The sequence below is a fragment of the Zonotrichia leucophrys genome, chromosome 4A, assembly GCF_028769735.1.
Source record: "Zonotrichia leucophrys gambelii isolate GWCS_2022_RI chromosome 4A, RI_Zleu_2.0, whole genome shotgun sequence".
NCBI lineage: Eukaryota > Metazoa > Chordata > Aves > Passeriformes > Passerellidae > Zonotrichia > Zonotrichia leucophrys.
The window spans coordinates 8,387,858-8,403,213 of NC_088174.1; the positions used below are offsets into that span (position 1 = coordinate 8,387,858).

At 40.9% G+C, this 15,356-nt stretch overlaps 1 protein-coding gene across 2 annotated transcripts in view; it reads right to left on the bottom strand.

Annotated features, from left to right (window-relative positions):
- Window positions 1-15,356, bottom strand: part of COL4A5 (collagen type IV alpha 5 chain) — a 74,353-nt gene that overhangs the window by 21,750 nt on the left and 37,247 nt on the right. For both annotated transcript variants that reach the window (XM_064713326.1, XM_064713323.1), the window contains exons 16-33: window positions 14,701-14,745; window positions 14,547-14,600; window positions 14,327-14,368; window positions 13,731-13,863; window positions 12,926-13,099; window positions 11,995-12,078; window positions 10,697-10,789; window positions 10,047-10,117; window positions 9,632-9,823; window positions 9,024-9,192; window positions 8,252-8,344; window positions 8,062-8,166; window positions 7,405-7,502; window positions 6,997-7,147; window positions 6,237-6,350; window positions 2,825-2,992; window positions 1,866-1,955; window positions 978-1,127 (exon numbers count right to left, since the gene is read on the bottom strand). In XM_064713326.1, coding sequence (XP_064569396.1) covers window positions 978-1,127; window positions 1,866-1,955; window positions 2,825-2,992; window positions 6,237-6,350; window positions 6,997-7,147; window positions 7,405-7,502; window positions 8,062-8,166; window positions 8,252-8,344; window positions 9,024-9,192; window positions 9,632-9,823; window positions 10,047-10,117; window positions 10,697-10,789; window positions 11,995-12,078; window positions 12,926-13,099; window positions 13,731-13,863; window positions 14,327-14,368; window positions 14,547-14,600; window positions 14,701-14,745 — 2,026 coding nt within the window. The remainder of the gene's footprint in view (window positions 1-977; window positions 1,128-1,865; window positions 1,956-2,824; window positions 2,993-6,236; window positions 6,351-6,996; window positions 7,148-7,404; window positions 7,503-8,061; window positions 8,167-8,251; window positions 8,345-9,023; window positions 9,193-9,631; window positions 9,824-10,046; window positions 10,118-10,696; window positions 10,790-11,994; window positions 12,079-12,925; window positions 13,100-13,730; window positions 13,864-14,326; window positions 14,369-14,546; window positions 14,601-14,700; window positions 14,746-15,356) is intronic.

Consider the following 15,356-nt stretch of genomic DNA (forward strand, 5'->3'; position numbering starts at 1 on the left):
CCATCTTCTGGATGAGCAGACTCCATTCTAATCTCTGCATTCACCCAGATTATTTATATACAAGTTAAATTACATTGCTACATAAAAATCACTTTGGGACTAATATATTATAAAATTTAATGCAAGTATTTTTAGCATATTTTTACAAATTCTATGTGGCTGTTATCCCATAAGAACTTTGTGTTGCCCTGCTGACATAGTTAAACCTGCCTTCCAAAGGAAAAGAAAAATAGTGTCTTTGGAGCCTATCTTGGCTTGTGAGAAATTAATACAATAGGTAAATTAGCAAAATAATGGCTGGGACAACATTAGGGAAAAGCATTCTGGCTCTCTCTAGGGTAGAATATTTTTTACTCCTTTCAAGACTAAATTAAGAGTTCAAAGGAGACATCAGAACCCTTGGTGGGGGGGGGGGAGGGAGAAGCCAGTAAGAACGACAGAACATAGACTTGAAAAAGACCTCCAGGCTGCCAACTTCCCAAGCAGAAACACACACAGAGATGACATTCAGCTCATAGGTGGTACAGAGAGACACTCAAAGGGAGAATACAGAGGGGGTGCATGAGAAGATGACCTGAGCAACTTCATTCTATGTGGCAAAGACTGAAGGGCCTTTGAGACAGCAGGAATGCAGCCAGGACAGCAGCTATGAAAACTCTCTCATCATGCTTAGGAATAACTCCTAGAAGAGTGAATTGTAATCCTGCTCAAAGCATCTTAGTGCTATTACAAAACTGCCATGTGCCAAATAATAGTAACAGCTAATGAGCAAGGACACGGCAGACTAATCATAAAAAGGAACTTGGTCACAAAATCCCTTTTAAAAAAGCCTAAACACAAGACCCTTAAACCACATCTATATTCCAAATTATTTTTTTTTTCTGTAAGAATGAATGAATAGTAATGGATTCAGTCACAGCTCACTAGTATGTGTAGAGGACAAGCACCTCCCCACACCCACATGCAAAGTTCCTTACCTGGAACACCCGGCTCGCCTTTTTCTCCTTTTGCTCCCAGCTGTTTGGGATCAAGTGTTCCTGGTGGACCTGGCAGACCTGCTTCACCTTTGATGCCTTTCTGCCCCACTGGTCCAGGAGGTCCTGGTGGACCAGGTAATCCACTATTACCTACAGAAGGTACAGCCAACAAAAGGAAAAAATAATCCTTAAAGGTAGGCCAATGTATTTGTCATGCTTGGTCTTACATAGGCATTCCATGATTTATTCATGAGGTTGGAATTCACTCAATGATCAGGCAGTTCATGGAAGGTGCTCCACAGCACTTTTAGCCTGGAACAAAGCTGAGTGAATGGAGTGCACAGGGGTGTCTGCCAGCTCTGGGCAGCAGAGGAAGCAGCTGTGCCTGTCTGAGCCACGCTGTGCTACCAGCACAACAGCTATGGCACCTTTGGATTCAGAGCCTCCTTGTTCTGGAGAGGTGAACTGGGTTTTCTTCTACCAAACTCCTTCAAAATTCTTCTCCAACAAGGGGGTTGGGAAAATGCAGAGAAGAGACTCTGATACCTATATAGCTAATTCTTGATGACTCCATAACTCTAAGCTACTGATTTTCTTCTTTCTGCTGCTTTAAGCAGGCTTCAAAACACACTGCAGAAATATTGCCCTACTTCAATGCCATCAATCCAAAGGAAATGTTTCTAAAATAGCTAACAATTCATGACATCAACTAAATAGTGATTGAATGCCATGGCTTAAAAACGCAAAGCAATTCTGAACATCAGCACTGTAACAAGACAATAACTTAGGCAGGTCTGAGAAATTAAAATCTAGATGTTAGTATTACAACACAGGAGAGGGAAAACATCATTCTGTGTCCCTTTCAGGGGTGAATAAAACAAATATTACCTTTCAAGCCAGGCAGACCATTTCTTCCAGGAGTTCCTGGAGGCCCTGGAGGACCAGGAGCTCCCATGACACCCATCTCACCTTTGGCACCTAAAAGCATTGAACCAACCACATTGTCATTCTGAATAGAAACTCAAAACTTAACAGGCACCTTAAATTTGCTTCCCTGGATCTCTATGGTATTTATTAACCAGCACACATGTGTTTTAAGGGAATTATAAGCACTCATTTATTGTATAAATTAATATCAGACAAAATGACACTTGAAAATTGTGGCAATTTTTCCAGTTAGGTCCTGAGAAGAAAATTTGCACTGCTCTGCTACGGTAGAAAGTATGTTTATATCTCCAAGAGGTTTAGTTCTCTGGTTTGAAACACAAATACTAGTTGGAACAAACTTGACTTGAGTGAAAGGCAAGAAGACAATTAAGTATACACTACTTCTAGAATCTTTTGTATTGCTCCCTCTATCCAAGAGATTATCAAAATTCAATTTTAGTATTTCTATTTCAAAGGCCAAAACAGACTAGCTTAACTGAATAGTCTAACACTTAGAATAAGGAAATTAATGCTTAAAACTAAGTAGCATTTATCATGATTTTCTTTAAACAAATTCTGCTCTTAATTAGAGCAGTGACTAGAAAACAATAACAAAATAAATTAGAGAAGTATCATAACAATGATGATCAAAGCCATATCTGAAAGTTATGAAAAAGAACAACGTATGAAATATTTAAATCAAGTTAGAGGGAAGAGTGAAAACGTAACAAGGATTTTAATGCAACAAATCTTGTTACATTTTTTTTTTTTAAGTATGAGGTGTAATGGTCACATATATCCAACTTTAAATAGGTAGGATAAACACCTAAGCACATTAAGCTGGCATGGCCAAGCATAAAGAGCTTACCACCTGTAACTGCAGTTTGGTCTTTCTCCACAGGTAAAATACATGAACTTACCTGGAAATCCAGGTATTCCATCCCTGCCAGGGGGCCCAGGTGAACCCTGAGGCCCTGGTAGTCCAGGGGGTCCTGGATATCCTGGAGCTCCTTGGTCACCTGGAGGACCTGGAATGTCGAAGCCTGGAGGACCTGGATCCCCTTTCTCCCCTGGAATGCCTTGCAGCCCTAGACAATGTGGTTAAGACAAAACCTTTTAGCAAAAAATCAGGAAAGGCTGAGATCTGTGTGATGGGGTATACTGTAGGAATAGTTTTAGTTGCAATCCATTCCTAATACTGCTGAAAACCCTGCAATTCCTCTAAAACCAATTATTTTTTAATGGCTTCCAAGTGTTAGAAGGCCAAATTCTCCTGAAAAGAAACATGCCTAAAATTTTACTAAGATGCAGCAAATGCAATTCAAATCTCAAAAGGAAAACAACTCTCTTCAACAATATTTTAAGTCTGATATTAAAAGAAAAAGTCAAATTTAGTAGACTCGTTTGTATTTTAAAATTAGGTATTCACATTCGCATATGCCCATGAATTACTCAGTTTTCCTACATTCTAAGGTAACAGCAGCTGAATATTTTTGAAGGTTAGCAAAATTCTGCACTGCACTGTATTTTCCCTAAATGAAAAATAATAATTGTCAAGATATGCTTAAGATTGTTCAGCGCCAATGACCCTGAGCTCAAGGCAATGAAGGAAGCAGGTGGCTCATTTCCCTCCAGTGCACAGAGTCAGTGAAGATGCTCACTCTGAAAATGTAGCTGACCAAAAAGGAGAATTCATAAATCTCAAGTTAAGAAAAGGCTTTGGTAAAGAAACCACAGTACCTGGGGGACCTGAGGTTGAAAAGCCAACGAGTTAGAGCTCATCAGGAAGTTGAGACAGGTAGCAGTAAGCAGTTGTAATAGTCATTAAGTTAGGAAACAAAATAAAGCACATATGGATTAGAACAAAGACAAAAAAAAAAAATCTATCTAAAGTTACTGAAAACAGATCTAAATACAAAGAATTCAAAGCTAATGCAGCTAAGAGAAACCAGACTGCAGGGAAACTTGGAGATCTTCTTCAAAGTGCATCCATCTCTGTATGCAGAAGCCACAAACATATTTTCAAATATTGGTAGTACATTTTAATTTTATTTTCTTTTCCTGTCTCTCCTTGTCTAGTATTCTCTAGAAAAGTGGGGAACAAGCTTTTTCTGCTATGTTTCTTACAAAACTCTCATTTCTAGACACTGGCTTGGACCCCTTCTGAACACCAGAGTACCCCCTATCACTCAGCTTCTCATTGACTGGCCTCACACTCTGTTAAATCCCTCCAAACAGGGATTTTCAAAAGATGTTTCTTCATTATTACACAAAAAAAACTTTCAATATTTTCCCCTATTCTTTTAGTTCTATTATGTAAGCACACATTGTTACATCACAGATGGTATACTGCATGATGCATGCCCTGGCACAGTCTGAGATAATTGACACCACCATGCCAAAACCTCATCAATAACTCCAAGGCAGCAGAATTCCAACTCTGTAATGGTGACCCCACTCTCAGCTGCAGGAACAAGTTTAGGAGTGATGTCATCATGTGTTCTTCACACTCTGAACAAAGGTAGATTGAATTTTCTTGATGGCATAAGCTGTGGAATTGCATTTATTTAATTCTAAGTGTGTTCTGCTCTGGCAGCAGCTTATCACTGCTTTAAATCCTGGTGTCATGTGCCTGGAGTGGCTATTTTGCACAGAAAAAAAAAACAGTACCAGATGATGGACAGGGGATACACATGCTCTGTATTCAAGGACTTTCTATCATCAAGTAGAAAAAAGAGAACATAATATATAGGACAAACTCCATACCTAGAATGGTAAAGATATTTTTTCAAATAGAAATAAATTCCAATCTAATTTCTGGTCTCAAAAAAGTAATCACATCATAATTAGAACAATGTAGACAACATAGTAAATTCTAAAGTAATTTGTTACATATTCAAAAAAGGAAAAATGTTGACCTATTACAAACTACTTGAATAAATGGTGGTGCAGAGGAAGCAAATCCTGAACAGGGACTTCCAAGAATTTTCTAAATTACCTCAAAAACAGAGTCCCAGAAACTTTACCCTAATGCTGCATAAAGGATCAGAATCAAAACAGTCTAGTAATACACATGAGGGATGGGAGAAGGGAATGTAAGGCATTCTGCACAGAACAGAGACAGAGCAGTGCCAAGGGAAATAAAGATTTCTCAAGCAGGACCTTCCAGCATGCACCAGATTTCAGAGTCCCATGCTGTTAATAGCCACACTGATTAGTCAGTACAGACATGAAGAGTGAAAATAGAGGCATTTCAAATCCATCAGCTCTAGTAATCATTGTGCATTTGTCAACATTGGTATTTTGCAGAATAAATTGGTGGTCACACAAAATCAAACTCTGGCTAGCACCAGAGGAGATGTTACAGGAAGACAAAAGAACATGCATTGGATGAAACATTCAAACCCACACTAATCCATCCCCCCTAACCCTAAAATCAGGTCCTTGTGTTTCAGTTTAGCCTCCAGTGCAGCTCAGGACCCTACAGTCAGCACAGCCAGCCAGGCCCAGCACCCACTGCTGCCCCAGGGCACCCCTGTGTGCCTTGTGCCAACCCCTCCTGTGCCCTGCTCCCAGCACCGGGCACGCCCCAGGCTGGCTGGTGCCCTGACCACATGTTCCTTGCCCCACTCAGGAAAACAGATTGAAACCTGACCCACACTGTGCATGCAAGCAGAATTCAACCTCCATGGGTCTGTTTACTCAAGTGCTTGTCCACCTTCAAGTTCAGCACTTTGCTGAATCTCAGCTCACAGTTCATAAAGATCTGAATATGACCAACCAATCCATGATCCATGGTCTTAGAGCTGGCCATGGCTTTGTCAGCATGCGTTGCAAACAATGACAAGCCCAGTGCTGACACACAAACATGTTCAAACAGTGTAGCTCACAGACATGCAACACAAACATTTTACAGGCATGGCAGAACGAAATATTTAATTTAATACTGGAACTGGACGTGTTTGGAAGGGCTTTGGTGCAAGGCATGCTGAGGACCACAGGAAGTGTTCTCACTGTGGTGACTGCCACATATTTGCAACATCAAGAGTTGGTGCACAGCAAGCCCATTCACTGAATGAAAGGAAAAGGAATTTCCCTGAACAAACTGAATAGAATGATGTACATGCATACACATGAACCCTTCTGTGTAGAGATTTAACAAGTTCATATCTTCATCAATCACCAGTCATTTTAGACAAAAGGCAACCAAACTCCCTTCAGAGACATAAACTTAATTATTACTGTCTATCTGTGAGTTGTACCTTCAGCCCTTTGTGTCCCTGCTTATATATGCCAGAAATAACCTATGGGAACCATTTGTGTAAGTTTTACCTGGGGGGCCAACAGGACCTGGAGGTCCTGGAGATCCAGGAGGACCTTGGCCACCAATGCCAGGGATGCCTGGTGGGCCTGGAAGTCCTGGTGGTCCACTTGGTCCAGGGTCACCTAAAAGAACACTCTTGTTTAGTCAAATAGTGAACTAATTTCAGAGAAATTTGCTTTCAGAGCAGAGTCCCTGCACATTGTACTTGAAATCTCATTCTTGCAAGCAAACCAATATTGATCTAAGAGAGAAAAAAAACACACTCCAGAGGCTATTTCCCAAGGCCAGAGGTTTGTCCTCACTCAACATGGACCTCATGAAGTTTTTGTTTCGAGGCTACACACACATATATTGCACTATCATCCACATCAAACTCAAAAGATGCTCCCCAGCAAACCAGGCATGCTGGGAAGGTCAGTATAGACCATGGTCAAGAGCAGAGGTAAATGAATTGCTAACTGTGCATGTGGAAGCACAGTGCATCTAAATGAAAATTACTCTGTTGACAAAGTTTTACCCCATATAAACATTATTTGTCTTTAGAATACAGAGCTTCAGGTACTGAGCCACAGATTGAGATTTATTCCCTTAACTGTCTTTTGAGAACACATTCTTCCATTTACACAGGTGTGTCTGCTTTGGAAAAATTGATTTAGAAGTAATGGCTCTAAAGTCAGCACTGCTTGTATTTAACTGCCACATGCCTCCCAGCACAAATACATTTAAAAAAGTTCAATAGGGGAACAAAGCAGGGAGAGTTCTCAATACCTTTGGGCCCTGGGGTTCCATCAAATCCTGCCCGGCCTGGTAGACCAGGGTTTCCTGGGAAACCAGGATCACCTTTAGGTCCTTGAACTCCTTTTATGCCTGGGGGTCCTGGGGGCCCAGGTGGTCCTGGAACTCCAAATCCACGCTCTCCCTATAACAAATACATTTTAAAAAAGTAAAAGGTGATTTTCTAGGTTTAGCCTCTCCTAAGAATGTTAAAGGTAACAAAATTAAAAATGGCCACCATCTCAGAGTTCAATTTCTATTTTACTATCCTCACTCAAAATGTCAAGTAAAATATTTTACTTTCCCACCATCAAAAGCTGAGAACAAGAGGTGAAATCCTCCTCATCATCTTCCCAGTGACACAGAAAAACCTCTAAGGGAAGTTTTATAGTAAACACAAACCTTCTCTCCTGGGAAACCAGGTGGTCCAGGAGGTCCATCCAGCCCAGGGCGACCTGGAGTTCCTGGAGCTCCGGGCAGGCCTGGAGTCCCTGGGAAACCTGCACATGACAGGAAGATTGGGGAGCAGAAAGGACACCAGAGAGCATTAGAACAACTCCTCCAGACATGCCTAAAACCCATGAAAAGAAGTTCTGTGCTAGCCCAAGCACTGAAGGGGTACCCATTCAGCTGAGAGAACTTCCGAGCATTCAGTCTTTGCCACAAAGGGTCTCTGGGACTCTCTGAGTGGGCACTCCCTATGCTGTGAGCTTTTACAAAAATCACAAGCAGTTCACATCAGAAACATTAACATCTTGAGGCAGCATTAGGAGATCATTTATTGATTCAAGCTCATTTCCCAAAGTTTTACCAAAATGTTATTGGTTTACTGAAAAATGTAAGCTACTGAGAAGGAGCAGGATAGTGAACAGACTAATAACAGCTCAGCAGTTTTTTCTCCTGGTATTTCTGAAACTGTTATAAAGATGTATAGCTTTAGGACAAACATTTTTTAAAGGACTCTGGAGACAGAAGTCAACTCCACTATTGAAAAGTGAAGAGACCCCTTATGCCCCCTCTTCCAGCCAGTACAATACAGTAACAGGGCAGCAGACATACCCTTTGGGCCTGGTGGACCTGGAAGTCCAATGCCAGGAATACCTGGCTCTCCCTTTGCACCTGGGATGCCAGGTAAACCACGCTGACCTGGCTGACCAGGATCTCCTGGAAAAAGAACATCAACATAGTTATATCCAGAATCAGAAGAAAAAGCTCTTCGAATCCCCTGGGTATCTAGCTGCTGCTTTACCTGGAAGACCTGGATCACCAATTCTTCCTGGAGGACCAGGGGGACCTGGAACTCCTGGTTCTGTAATAGTTTGGCCAGGGTCACCTTTTGGACCTAAAACCAAAAAGCAAAGATATGCATCACTCAGTAGGAGTTGTTTTTCTGTTTTTCTTTAAGCAGAAATAATGCCAGTCCCATCCCAAGCTTACAGAGAACTCAGATATCAGCAATACTTTATTCAATAGGTTCTCTATCCAAGGCCCCACAAAGCACTTAGAGGCTCAGAAGCCCTGTTCAATGTTCAGACAGTTTTTCTGAACTGTGATTTTTTAATAGCTTCATCCTAGGTGCCATCATGTGAATAGTATTTCCATAGCTGACACCAGCACAACTTGATTAGGATCTGCGTAGTTGACAAAGTAACAAAAGCAAAGTTGTTCAAAGCAACCCCTTTTTTCCCCCCAACCTGTTTTAGCTGCAGTATAGCCAAGCATACATAAGCATACAAATGCACTGTAACTACATAAAGGTAGTTACAGTGCATTTCCACTGCAGTCAGTGGGGAAGGAGAGGCTTCCATGGAGGTCAGAGCAGAAGGTGAGGCATGTGCCTAAAGTGACATGGCAGAGATGCTGCCCTCCCTCTGGTTCTGTGAGGACCCTCAGTAAGGGAGCACACAAATAACAGGTCACACAAAGCCTCTAGGAAAAGCTAAAAAGCAGCACTATGTTCTGAGAAGGGACAAAGTTTGGCTTTGCAGCCCTTGCTCAACAGCACACAGAGACCAACTCACCCGGGACACCAGGAGGCCCTGGACGGCCAGATACACCTTGGATGCCCTTTTCACCAGGTGAGCCTTGTGGACCAAAACCAGGAGGTCCAGGGAGCCCTTTTTCACCAGGAAGACCTGGTATCCCTGGGTCACCTGGAATACCCATTTCTCCTTTGAATGCAACACTGCCCTGGAAATAGAAAGAGCATGATGGGAAAGATAATGTATTTACTATCTAAAGAGCAAAGTGTTTCAATGTTTCTGCTTTGAAACTCTCTGGCAGTTTCCATCCTTCCAGCTCTCATTAGCTGCCTACATCTTGCTAACACGGTAGAGAGCAGGCCTAAACCTGGTTACTTCCTCCCAGTACTTAGGTGAAACGTAGACAATGGCAGAAGGGACCCTCTGACACTGCCCAAGAGGAGCCTCAGCTTATTTCTGAGCACTGGCAGATTCAGGAGGTACCTCAGTGTAGCATCACTAGACTGGCATTTACTGAAGAGAATTCCTGCCTTATCACATACAGACAAAGTGCATTTGTGCCAGTTCTTTCATCTGCACTATGTCAAATGCATGCAGGACTTCCCAAAACACCCATCCAGTCAAAGACAGCCTGAAATGGCACTCACAGGTTCCCCCTTAGGGCCAGGCAAACCTGGCAGTCCATCTCGTCCAGGAGTGCCATCTATGCCAGGGAGACCTGGAGGTCCTGGGAAGCCAGGGTCTCCTTTGTCACCTTTCAATCTTGGAGAAGTCAGGACATCCCCTGGGTCACCTTTAGGACCAGGTCTGCCAGGAGCACCTGGGGTGCCTGGGAAGCCCTGAGGGAGAAAAAAACAAAAAGAAAGAAAAAAAAGAAGGTATTTTAGTTTTTCTTTCACTCCCTCTCTGAGTATGGAACACAGTATGAATCATGCATTCAGGATAGTTATGGACCAACAAATATGTATTAGACAATAAATTAAATCTATTGTTTACAGGTCTACCTGTCATGCAAGACAAATGAGAGACTTTTCCCCACCAGAACATAATACCACCACTTACTGGTGGCCCTACAAGGCCAGTTAATCCAGGAAGCCCCTTTTCACCTTTTGGTCCAGGAAAACCAGGAGAACCTGAGTAGCGCAGAAAAACGTAAAAGAAAAACATAAATCTGGAGAGGCTGCAATATCAAACATTATGTTTCATTGATAATAGCTTTAAAACTAGACAAAGTTCACAATTTTGGGGTTTTTCTTGAGATCTTACTTTTATTTGAGCAGAAACATATTTGCAACTCTAGTTGAACCAGTAGTGTCAAAAAAAAAAAAAAAAAAAAATCACACTTTTAAAAAGCTCCAGCTCCTCCATTATTCCAGGAATAGCAGTAGAAGAAGTTGATTTTTCTCTCTCAGTTAAATCTACAGCAGACCCTAAACCTTCAAAATGCAGAATGCTTGCAAGGCTGTCTTGAACAGAGTATTTCTCAAAGACTAGATTTTCAAAGAATGAGTGTTTGTTTCACACATGCCCATCTTGTTTCTTTCCAGCTGTGCAAAACACAACATGCACCAACTCTGCACTGGAGCTGACAAATGCACATTTGAACTTGTACACGATACACAGATATATTGTGACCACTGTACCCAGACAACTCTGATAAAAAGTGACTTTATGGAACATATTAAGCAATCCAGTGAAGACTCCAGCCCTACCTGGACTACCAGGAGGTCCTGGTGGTCCCCTCTCCCCAGGAGGACCAGTTACTCCAGTTCCTATGCAGTTGAAGCATGTGTCTCCTCGGTCACCTAAAAAGATTTGCATTGAAAACGTGTACTTGAGCATGAGGTTTTAGAAAATATTAAAAGAATTCAGCAAAACTACAACTGTTTTCTTGCTACTGATCTATAATACAGGTCCAAAGTGACTACTTTAAATAATTATTGCTTAAAATTAGAAGCCTCCCCCTCCCTGCAAGTTAAACTAAAGCTTTTTGGTGGCTAGGAGTCAGACAACCAATATCAGATAAGATAAGAATGTAGTTATGACAGTGCAAAACAATTAAAACAAAAGCAGGGCTTTCAGAAATAGAAAATAAAACCATGGACTTTTTTCTTCTCAGCAAAAGTGTCCCCTTTTAAAGTAGTAGTTGACACTTCTAACTACAACTATAAACCACATGTATCAAAATCCCAAATAAACTCCAAGAGTGCAAAATAAATATTGGGAATGTTTCATTGATTTGAAAATAGACTAAAAGTATTTAATGAGGAAAAAAAGATTTGTTTCAAGAAGCTTAGGAATTTCCTTCACATACAGACATATGTGACATTCATCAGTGAAATATTTGCGCATTTCATTTAGGTTAATTAGTTAATCTTTACAATCTCCATGATAAAAAATATTTTTCTTTCAAGTGAGTACAAAATTAAAGTGAGATGTCTAAAGTAATTTATGATGTCCATGGTTGGGCTAGGAAAAGATTCTCACTTACCCATATCAGCATCCTCATTGCAAGGTTGTCTTTTTGGAAACAAGGATATATATTAAATATGACTTTCTTTTGCTTAGCAAACAAACAAACTCACTGCAGACTGACCAGCTCAAATTAGGAGTCTTGTATTTATAACTTTAATGTTGTTTTTCATAAAAAATGTCAAATTTATTAATGAATAATATTAATGAATTTTGAAACAGACTTGGCCAGGGCTGTTACAAAGCACACAGTTTCTATCTGCCTGGGAGATAATCATAAACCTCAGGTTCCATTTCACTTCATTCAAGATCATTATTGGTTACACCCTCAGCCACTCAGACTCCTGTGCTTTAATGTTAGGTGTTAAGGAGTATCCTACACTCAAAGCAAACAGCTTTCTTACACAGAGACATAAAACATCTGCACTCAACCCTACTGGGAAGGGGCACCATTAATCATTATTTAATGCAGCCTTTACATTTTTTACCAAGCTTCAAAAAAAGGAGAAAAATAGAAAATATAGCCATGACACTGCACCTTTTTGGCCTCGCTCCCCTGTAAAACCTTGTTGTCCTGGAATTCCTGGAGGACCTGGTGGTCCTTGCTCACATAACCCTTCACCTAAGGAGAATCAGGAGAGGTTTTATTATCTATTTGAATTAGACTGACAGCAGCACCAAATAGATGCATTCAGTACAAAAATGTATTTGTGTGGAGATTCTAATACACCCACCATAATCACAGACCAAACATTTCGCCAATTCAGACAGGACTGCTGGTGAAAACCCACACATGTAATTCAATCTCAAAAAGAAATAGTGATATTACACAACAATCTTCAATTCTTTACAACCTCAACCATCTCCCACTGCTTCCCACAGCCTACACACTTCCATCTCTACACTTCATTCTGATGTTCAGCCTCATATCATAAAAACATGCCTATGAATCATCATCAGAGCAAGGACACTTCAGATGCCAATGCCATCCAGATACGAAATTCTTTCCTGAACCATGTTAGCCACTCTCCACTACAGCTTGCCAGTTCTTACATTCCATCTGCCATTCCTTACTCTCCTTATACCAAAAAAAAAGCTAAGTGCTTTCATCCAAAGTGTCCACTCCAAAGCTAATTTCACGTGGTCTACACACTAGAATATTTATAAAATGGAACTGGAACTCTGAAAAGTTACACCTTTGACTCTCCTGCTATCACAGCTCTTAGTAGGGAAAAAATTCTGTACCTCTCCTTAAGCCTAAGGTTCTCCTACAGATGTCTTGATTTGCAAGGGAAGCAACTTGGAGAGCCTATAGCAATAGAATCTCATGGACCTCAGCTGCTGATAAACAACATCTTTGGAGGTGGAATTAAAAAAACCCAAACAAACAAACCACAGAAACCCAAACCTAAGCAAATGTCAAAGCTGTTTAGTCTCTTCTACTTGCTGTTTATGTGATCATCACTTACCAGGAGCAACAGATGGTGCAGGTGGCCCTGGGGGACCTGGTGGTCCTGGCGGTCCTCGTGGTCCCTCAACTCCTGGTTGCCCAGGAATAGAAACCCCAGGTAAACCTGGATCCCCCTTCTGTCCTCTCTCACCAGGTAAGCCAGGTGGGCCAGGAGGTCCAACAGTAGTGATCCCTAAGACAGAAAAGACTTAGTGCCTTGCTAGCTTAATGGTTTACATCACATTTTTGTAAGGATGACAATGATACATATTTCACATTTTTGGAAATGATTGTTTGAAAAACTGACCTAAGACTCAACAACTAGGTTTATGATTAGAAAAAAATCCCATAAAACAAACAAAAAACAGGACTAATGAAAGAATTCTTGATGACAAAACCCCCCATATATAAGCTGTATCATTAGAATCATTATGTTCCTCTCTGTGCATGTATAATGCACATACAAGTGTCACTGCTCACTCCCACTGTAGACTCAGATCATCTCCTACCAGACATGTAGTACACAACACTCTCTCTGTGTAATGCAATGGACAACATATATTAATTATAGGTGAGTGATATGAGATAGATTAGCCCTAGAAGTATTAAGCTGGTATCTGATTAGCATCCTCAGTTCACCACAGCAAGGGCAATGAATGCTCAGAATTCCTCACATTATCCCCAGAAGTTCAAGACTACTCATCAAGCTCAAAGGTTGTTCTAAATCTTCTGCCTTCTGTTAAAAGGATTGTGTAAAGGCTGTGAAACCAAATACCCAATCACATGCTTGAGCATACAATTTCATTTAAAGCTTGCCCTCCTACCTGGAGATCCTGGCAAGCCAGGTGGGCCTGGCCTACCAGAGAATCCACGGTCCCCTTTGGCTCCTGGAAGTCCTGGCAATCCTTTGCTACCTTTTGGTCCCACTGTTGCATCAATGCCTGGTCTTGGAACAACCTGAAAATGTTACATGCTCATGTAAAGCTAATTGCCAAGAAAAGAGTCATTGGAATCATAAAGAGATGTGAGGGAGGGAAAGTTCAACATACTTTGAACCTTATGCCAATGACAGGATGCTTTCCCCACTCCACTGAATTACCAGGGAAAATTCCAGTAAAGAGCACTCCCCAATAGGAAGCTGTTTGCCTGCCAAGCCAACATAGTTACAACAGGCTTCAGTGAGGCTGACTCAGTCCTGCTGGTCTGAGGTTATAGTCTAGCCTGCGTTTGTGACCCAGCAAATCCCAGAGCTCAGAACTGATCTTGAAAGAAGGAAACCATTGTTTCTGTTAGTGTATGTATGAAAAATTTTCTGGTGCTCTTGGTGTTGTACCCAGAGATAGGACTCTCAGTCAGCCAAGAACTACAACAAAACAACACTGTCAAGCAAATGCAACAAAATAAAGGATCAGCAACTTACAATTCCAGGAGGACCAGGGGGACCCATGTCACCTTTTTCACCCTACCAATGAAATTAAGAGCATCTCTGATATTGTGCAGCACTACATAAACAAGCTATTGCAAATATTTCTCAACACTGTAATAGCAAAGGCAATGCAATTACTACTCAGGCAGAAATTAACTAAGTGATGGCAAATTTTCCATCTATTACAGGAATATTGACAAAAATCCTGGCATACCTTTTCACCATCTCTTCCTGGAGCACCATTTATTCCAGGCCCACCAGGTAAACCCTTCAAGAAAAGAGAAATATAATCACACTCAGATCTTCTCCATATCAAAAGAAAAGCTTATAAAGAGTTTGTTTGGATTAAAAACATATGAATTACTCACATCCCTACCAGGCTGACCAGGTTCTCCATCTTTGCCAGGCTTTCCCTTCAAAGACAAATATGCATTGAAATAAAATGCTTCAGTAGTAAAGAATTCTTATGGAAATTATGTTACTTGTTTCCCATTTTTCAATAAACCAAACTCCATCCAGAACGCAGTCCTTGGAACAACACAAAGACATCAACCATAACCAATGGCGTTACCTAAACTGAGGTTTCCTTTTTGAAAACCAGAGCACAAAGCCATGACAGTCTCAGAGTAATGCTGGGTGAATACAGCAAAAAATGATCTCCAGTTAACTACTGCTGATTCATTGGGCGTACTACTCCTTTTATTTTAGCAATAGAGAAGTTCTTTATTTGGAAAACAGATCCTAAATCCCTAAATAGTGGAACACTATATTTAATTAGTAAATTAGTATAATGTGACCAGAGAAACTAAATAAAACTTGGTGTTGGACTTTTAACTCTCCTTTAAATCAACATGACTTTCTCATTAGTATCAATGAAAATATAAGATGAAGTTCTGCTCAAAGAAGTGACTTCTAAAAGGTGTGTTCTTGCTGAACAGATTTGTCATTGCTGCAATAAAAGCAGGGCAAGCTCCACTTTATTCCAGATGATTCACTGGGCAGAGAAATGGCACTTTATTGTCAG